General features: G+C 29.4%; 2 protein-coding genes across 4 annotated transcripts; both read right to left on the bottom strand.

Annotated features, from left to right (window-relative positions):
* Window positions 1-236: 236 nt before the first annotated feature.
* On the bottom strand, window positions 237-3,142 carry LOC109863961 (UDP-glucuronosyltransferase 3A1-like). 3 transcript variants are annotated; one of them, XM_020444692.1, is made up of 6 exons: window positions 2,613-3,142; window positions 2,011-2,381; window positions 1,609-1,653; window positions 1,434-1,530; window positions 1,125-1,344; window positions 237-954 (listed from the first exon to the last, which is right to left on the bottom strand). In XM_020444692.1, exons 1-6 carry the CDS (start codon window positions 3,097-3,099, stop codon window positions 657-659), a joined length of 1,518 nt encoding a protein of 505 aa, XP_020300281.1. In that variant the 5' UTR covers window positions 3,100-3,142; the 3' UTR covers window positions 237-656. The 3 variants fall into 3 exon arrangements, with proteins under 3 accessions (XP_020300281.1, XP_020300279.1, XP_020300278.1); XM_020444690.1 differs by having other exon boundaries at window positions 1,125-1,311; window positions 1,434-1,653; XM_020444689.1 differs by having other exon boundaries at window positions 238-954; window positions 1,434-1,653.
* Window positions 3,143-4,471: 1,329 nt separating this feature from the next.
* Window positions 4,472-7,965, bottom strand: LOC109863956 (UDP-glucuronosyltransferase-like). The gene is made up of 5 exons (XM_020444674.1): window positions 7,413-7,965; window positions 6,224-6,594; window positions 5,647-5,866; window positions 5,338-5,557; window positions 4,472-5,169 (listed from the first exon to the last, which is right to left on the bottom strand). The coding sequence occupies exons 1-5, from the start codon at window positions 7,897-7,899 to the stop codon at window positions 4,866-4,868; spliced, it is 1,602 nt and encodes a 533-aa protein (XP_020300263.1). The 5' UTR covers window positions 7,900-7,965; the 3' UTR covers window positions 4,472-4,865.
* Window positions 7,966-8,432: the final 467 nt, after the last annotated feature.

The following is an 8,432-nucleotide window of genomic DNA, read 5'->3' as shown; positions in this document are numbered from 1 at the left end:
AATAATAACGACCGATGAGAACCTACAATTAATAATATTAATATTAGTATATGGTGATATACACATATGTATACATATGTGTTTTATACATCTTTTCTCTCTCGATAAAGTATACAAAAAAATGTTAATTATCTTGTTATAAATCCATTTACATGTGGTATTTTAATTTTATTGTATATTTCAATTTTTTCACGATTAAAGTAATAAAAAAATTATATTTATTTAAAATCTTTATTTAAAAAAAACAGTAAAATTGCTTTATATAGATCTTCAGACGTATTCATATACAATTATATACCATCACTTATTGAAAATGTAATACTATATTATTAGAGAATTGCAGTGTTTTCCAGAAGTATACTCTTATGCAATAATAACCGACGCAACTAATAACAAACTGTAAACTCTTGGTTTTACACAAACAGCAAAAACTAATGTTCTCTACGAAAACAAACTCTCTACCGTGATTCTCAGAAAGTATACAATGTATAAAACTATTTGATTTATCAAATATTTACAACCGTTTCAATATATAAAATGTTATCCCTTAATTTTTTACACATATACTCTTAATATTATGTAAATACACAAATAAAACATGATGATATAGACGTATACATAAATGTAAACATACTATCAGTATCTTATATAACTACTTAATTTATTTTTTGTTTCTTAATATTTAACTCTAAAGAATAAAATGACCTTACTACATTGACTAGTTTATAAATAAATATTAGGGCACAAATTAAAATTATAAATGTAGAAATTGATAAAACTGCTATAACGTCTCTATCATATCTTTGATGCCAAGGTTCATAAACAATAGTGTTAACAAGATGAGAAGCACCTTTGCGACGAATTACAAATTCAATCCACCAAATAGCGTTCTCTAAGAGATCATATGGTTTGTCTTTAATTAGTGCTTTAATTTCGAGCATTCTTTCTTTATATCTGCAAAAACATATAATTAATTAATATCGTGAAAAGAAATATATATTATCTTATAAATTTATTTTACTTTTTATTACAAAATCACCATCAGTTTCACAGGAAATGTGTTGTTATATTCAAGAACTAGAATCTGTTTCAAATAAAGTACTGTTTATTAAAAACGATATTACCTTTTATCGCTTATCACTTCCATTATAGTTGCGTTCAGAAGTTCTTTCGATATTTCCATAGCATTTAAATATTTCGCAACACCAAGATATACCATTCTGAAAACTTGGGCATATTGATCGCCTAATATCGGTATACCTACGAGCGGCACTGCATAATGAACAGCCTCTTCCGTGCTTTGAAGTCCTCCTTGATATATAAATAATTTGATGTTTGAATGAGCTATAAATTAATATGTTTCACAAAAATTACGATCCTATTATTAGAAACTTTATCACCATTTAGGTGTTTTTTTATATTTATAGTTTTACCAAGAAGACTTTGTTGAGGGAACCATGGCGCAATATAAATATTGTCACTTTTATTTGCAATTTCGCCATTCACTTTCAAAACGACTTTATACGGCAACTTTGTAAATACATCAATAAACGCATTAAGAATATGCCTAGGAAATGATAACATATTGACATTTGTGCCGAGACTCACGTAAACAAATCCATTCGGTGCGTTTGCTAAAAATTTCTCTAAATCCTGAAATAAAAATATTAGTATTTATTACTTTGACTCATATTTTTTGAAACAAGATATTTTGAACAATTAATAATAAAGAGTCTAAGGCTCTCTGTATGTATATGTATACATTTATTTTCGCACAAACACCCAGCGTATGGCTCTTATGATCGTTTATACATTTTGAACAAGTAAATACCGATTAAATTTAAAGTTGTGTTTACAACGAGCACAATATTTTTAATAACTTGTGTTAACAAACACACTTACATATGTGTGTCAATATGATTATACCAATAATGTCACAGTCTGAACTAAAGCATAGGCAATGACTCCGATATTAAAAACTTTCATCATTATATCAAATATATTGGTTACCTTTGATAATGGTGCGAGTTTACTTGAAACATGAAAACTTCCAAATAGTATAATATTTGGCGTTCTCGGTCTGGCAAACGAGATAGTATCTTGTTGATTGACAAGAACAAGACTCATGTTTCTTTCTATATCAGCGATATTTGGTATATTTTTTCCAAGATATTTTTCTGCTATCGTTTGCTGTTCAGGATAGAAGTCTTGCATCACGCGATATATGTGATACCACTGCCGAATAAAGTTCTTTGTTCTCTGCCACAGTGAAAGATTGAAACCGATGTCGTATTCCATTTCCCACGTTGAAGGATGCGACGGTAAAACAGGTGAACCAAGAAGATAATGAGTATGGCTATAGATTCCTAATGACAATCCACCTGCAAACGAGCACACAAAATATAAAAAGTAATTTTCTCAAAATAAAGTAATAGGTAAAAGCTCTTAAGTGAATTTTTATGCACTTATGTATGTTATATACGTGTGTAATAATAGTGTATAATAATTTCATATCTAGGAATATTATGTATTAGGTAATACTTTATTATGTTTCACAGAAAATCATAGTAGAAGTAGACTATTTTGACATAAGGTTCGATTATTGTACTTACCGATAAGAGGCGCATTAAATCTATGCGCCAAAGCGTAGAGAGCAGGTGTTTTCAAAGTTTCAATGATTACCAAATCGAACTTTTCACTACTATTTGGTGCGTACATTTCACGCACTTGTGGATGTTCGTATATAATTTTTATCAGTTCTCGACTCATTGGCCACAGGTGATCTCTTACCGTCTCTAACCATGGATACGCATCATTTAGATTATTTACAAAATCTATGTTAAAGTTTTGAAACAACTTATACGCATGTTTAAAACTGATCTCTGTCAAATTTGTTAAACTGGAATTGTTTATCGGATTCGTTGTCAAAAGGACAACTTCGTGTCCTCGCTGGCTCAGTGTGGTCCATATCGGTCGATAAGGAATTTGGTGACTATACGACGGTATCGGAATAATTGCTAGAATTCTTGCAGCTTCTATTGATGTAGCAATGCATAAATAACAAGTTATATAACACGTCACCGTTTTTATTTTAGTCATCTTATTAATATAAGACGTTATTTATGTCCTTATGCCGAACGTACAATCAACACGTAACTGCGCTGAGCCGAGAGCATACTTCTGCTTATAAGGCTTATACAGGGTGTTCCATTTAAGTTGACAGCAAAAAATCTTGTAGACAAAAGATTTAAAAAAAATAAGCTGACACAAGTTTTTTAGTATTTTGAGTGAGAAGTTTTAAATGACACTATTATTTTTTTTAATGTGTAGGCGTTTTCAAAGTCATTTTAAGTTTACTTTTTTTTGTATCATGAATTTATATGTTTTATTTTGGAATCGTATTCTACGTAAAACAATGCACAACTTGTGTCTGAAACATGGTTTTGTAGGACTTCTGTTTTTTAAGATATTGAAAAAAACATTTACAATTTCTACAACTGGTAAATATTTCAAAAATTTTAAATAATATTTTTTTATAGTAAATCAAGACAAAATATAGGAAAAGCTTGTTATTTATATGCTTTGTGATGCCTTGAAAGAAGATACTCATCACGTCGTACATTTTATCGTAGAATAGACAATTTATATTGTAAATGTTTCTCTTGATATCTTGTGAAACAGAAGTTCTAAAAAAAATGTTTCAGACACAAGTTGTGTATTGTTTTAAATTCGATTTCAAAATAAAAAATGTGAGTTTACAATATAAAGAAAAGTTAACATTGAAATGACCTTGAAAACGCTCACGCATTAAAAAACTAATAACGTCATTTAAATCCTCACTTAAAATATTAAAAGATGTGTCGGCTTTTTTTTTAATTTTTTAAATCAGGTTCTCTACGAGATTTTTCGCTGTCTTAACTTAAATGAAACACTTTGTACATAAGTCGATGTTTCTCTTATTTGCTGATCTCGGATCTAGATATATAGACTATAGATCTCTGTCCAATATAAACAGATGCGCTATTACGCTACAGGCAATTAGTTTAGTTTCTTATTATTTCAATATTCAAGCAAATTAAATTTTTATAATTTTACTTAAAGATAATGATATTTTTTATATTCTATTTTTTAATCGCGTATACAAACGTTACAACTTAACTGCTTTAAAGTGACAGCTTATCAGTTTCTACTTATTCAACACACTGACTTGACAGTGACTTTGTTAAAAGCAGATTTAATGCAGAATTCAAATAATTGTAACATGTGATTTGATGGGCAAATTTGAACTAGTAGCGAAATGTTGTGCAATAAGTAACCGATGCTTGTGATTATTTCAGACGTTGTAACTTTATTTTAAGTTATCATCAGTTGATTTCACTACAGTGAAAGTTGTTAGAAAAATATATAAGTTGCAGATGTACAAACTTAAATCGAAAACGTATGTATAAAGAAGATAATGGTTAGTACAAAAGTTTTATAGAAAAAAGATTAAGACAAAAGTTTTACGGTTTTAAGAGAGAAAAATGATGACATTATCAATTTAATTTATAGATGGCGCCACTTTCGAGATTGCATTATGGCGACCATTTTTAAAAATGGAAATCGATTTTTTGTTTGAAACAAAAGTTATAAGCGGCAATGAGACAAATACAACGGTTTTTTATTTTTTACATTTAGGTCATTTTTTTATTAAGTTACAGTTTTCTAAAGTTTACGCACACGCACATACATTAAAACAGGCCATCTGAATGGCCACACTTGCTTTTGATAGTAGTTTAGTTTCCGAGATTTCTCGTGATACCGGTACTTTTAATACACTCTGTACGTAAACATACTATCAATATCTTATATATAGATATAGATGGTCAATTTATTTTTTGTTTCTTACTATTTATCTCTGATGAAGTAGAATAAAATGACCTTACTGCATTGACTAGTTTATAAATAAATAATAGGGCACAAATTAAAATTATAAATGTAGAAATTGATAAAACTGCTATAATGTCTCCATCATATCTTTGATACCAAGGTTCATAAACAATAGTATTAACAAGATGAGAAGCACCTTTGTGACGAATTACAAATTCAATCCACCAAATAGCGTTTTCTAAGAGATCATATGGTTTGTCTTTAAGTAATGCTTTAACTTCGAGCATTCTTTCTTTATATCTGCAAAAATATAATTAATTAATATCGTGAAAAGAAATATATATTACCTTAAAAATTTATTTTACTTTTTATTACAAAATTACCATCAGTTTCACAGGAAATGTGTTGTTATATTCAAGAACTAGAATCTGTTTCAAATAAAGCACTGTTTATTAAAAACGATATTACCTTTTATCGCTTATCACTTCTATTATAGTTGCGTTCAGAAGTTCTTTCGATATTTCCATAGCATTTAAATATTTCGCAACACCAAGATATACCATTCTGAAAACTTGGGCATATTGATCGGCTAATACCGGTATACCTACGAGCGGCACTGCATAATGAACAGCCTCTTCCGTGCTTTGAAGTCCTCCTTGATATATAAATAATTTGATGTTCGAATGAGCTATAAAATAATATGTTTCGCATAAATTACGATTCTATTATTAGAAACTTTATCACCATTTAGGTGGTTTTTTATATTTATAGTTTTACCAAGAAGACTTTGTTGAGGGAACCATGGCGCAATATAAATATTGTCACTTTTATTTGCAATTTCGCCGTTCACTTTCAAAACGACTTTATACGGCAACTTTGTAAATACATCAATAAACGCATTTAGAATATGCCTAGGAAATGATAACATATCGACATTTGTGCCGAGACTCACGTAAACAAATCCGTTCGATGCGTTTGCTAAAAATTTCTCTAAATCCTGAAATAAAAATATTAGTATTTATTACTTTAACTCATATTTTTTGGAACAAGATATTTTGAACAATTAATAATAAAGAGTCTAAGGCTCTCTGTATGTATATGTATACATTTATCTTCGCACAAACACCCAGCGTATGGCTCTTATGATCGTTTATACATTTTGAACAAGTAAATACCGATTAAATTTAAAGTTGTGTTTACAACAAGCACAATATTTTTAATAACTTGTGTTAACGAACACACTTACATATGTGTGTCAATATGATTATACCAATAATGTCACAGTCTGAACTAAAGCATAGGTAATGACTCCGATATTAAAAACTTTCATCATTATATCAAATATATTGGTTACCTTTGATAATGGTGCGAGTTTACTTGAAACATGAAAACTTCCAAATAGTATAATATTTGGCGTTCTCGGTCTGGCAAACGAGATAGTGTCTTGTTGATTGACAAGAACAAGACTCATGTTTCTTTCTATATCAGCGATATTTGGTATATTTTTTCCAAGATATTTTTCTGCTATCGCTTGCTGCTTAGGATAGAAGTCTTGCATCGCGCGATATATATGATACCACTGCCGAATAAAGTTCTTTGTTCTTTGCCATAATGGAAGATTGAAACCGATGTCGTATTCCATTTCCCACGTTGAAGGATGCGACGGTAAAACAGGTAAACCAAGAAGATAATGAGTATGACTATAGATTCCTAATGACGCTCCACCTGCAAACGAGCACACGAAATATAGAAAGTAATTTTCTCAAGATAAAGTGACAGGATGGAACTTTTTAGTTTTATGCACTTATGTATGTTATATACGCGTGTAATAATAGGTTTTAATAATTTTTTAATTGAAGAATATTATAGTTAATATCTCTCTTATTTCACACAAAATCTTATTAATAAGTAGTAGCCCAGCAAAGACAGATATATAACAGCAACATAATCGTAATAAAATAGAATGTAACAAGTAATATAACCTGATCGTTGCATGTAACATCCATGGTTGTTGTAATTTTCTACTCATTATACATTGCAGTATAATATATAATATAAATATAACATGTAACTGTTTTATTACTATTAAATTGCAATTATATATTAATAGTGTTATATAACAGCAATATAAAATTCATATAACATCCCGGTAAAAAAAATTTTTCATGTATAAAATTGTATAGACATATTTGGTATATATATATATATATATATATATATATATATAAATTTACATAATTAGATATAATAATTTTAATTTGTGTATAAGTATATATATGAAAAATTTTGTACTGGGATTTGTTATGTAATCTATTACATATCTATTATATTGCTGTTATATAGTCATTACCAGCTAATACCAAGCAATATAATAGGTATATAACATGATTATATTAAAATTAGAAAACAAAGTTATATAACATCAATGGTAATAGAGTATAACAGCTGTTATATTACGTGTTACTTCTATGTTATATAGCAGTTATATTCTGTATTTGCTGGAAGTAGACTATTTTGACATAAGTTTCAATTATTGTACTTACCGATAAGAGGTGCATTAAATCTATGCGCCAAACCATAAAGACCAGGTGTTAACAAATTCTCAATGATTATCAAGTCGAATTTTTCACCACTATTTGGTGCGTACATCTTACGCACTTGTGGATGTTCATATATAGTTTTCGTCAATCCGTGACCCATTGGCCATATATATTCTCTTGCCGTGTCTAACCACGAATACGCATTGTATAGATAATTGACAAAATTTACGTTATATTCTTCAAAAAACTCGTACGTATGGTTAAAATTGATTTCTGTCAAATTTGTTAAACTAGGATCGTTTATTGGATCCGTTGTCAAAAGGACAACTTCATGTCCTCGCTGGCTCAGTGTGATCCATATCGGTCGATAAGGAATTTGGTGACTGTACGACGGTATCGGAATAATTGCCAGAATTCGTGCAGCTTCTATTGATGTAGTAATGCATAAATAACAAGTTATATAACACGTCACGGTTCTTATCGTAGTCATCTTATTTCGTAATACAAGATGTTATTTATGTCACTATGCCGGACCGACAGTCAACACGCAACTGCGTTCAGCCGAGAGCATACTCTTGCTTAAGAGTTGATACATGAGTCGTTGGTTTTCTTATTTGCTGATTTTGAGTCTAGATAAATTATAGATTTGTGTCCACGATATAAAAATATACGCTATCACGCTACAGATAAATACTTTCGTTTCTTAGTATCTTAATATTGTAGCAAATTAAGGTTTTATAGAAGATAACGATATTTTTTATATTCTAGTTTTTAATCGCACACATACGTTACAACTTAACTACTTTATAGTGACACAGTTTATACTTATTCAGTATATCACATGTGAGTTTGTTAAAAGCAGATTTAATGCAGAATTAAAATAATTATAATGTGATTCAATAGACAAATTTGTTATTGCATAAAACCGATAGCGAGATGTTATGCAATAAATAACCGCTTGTGATTATTTCAGACGTTGTGACTTTATTTTAAGTTATCATCAATAGATTTAACTACATTGAA

This window comes from Pseudomyrmex gracilis, unplaced genomic scaffold (assembly GCF_002006095.1).
Source record: "Pseudomyrmex gracilis isolate BER0280 unplaced genomic scaffold, ASM200609v1 scaffold_15, whole genome shotgun sequence".
NCBI classification, from domain to species: Eukaryota; Metazoa; Arthropoda; class Insecta; order Hymenoptera; family Formicidae; genus Pseudomyrmex; species Pseudomyrmex gracilis.
The sequence above is the reverse complement of the archived record's forward strand: the minus strand, read 5'-3'. Positions and strand labels throughout refer to the sequence as shown.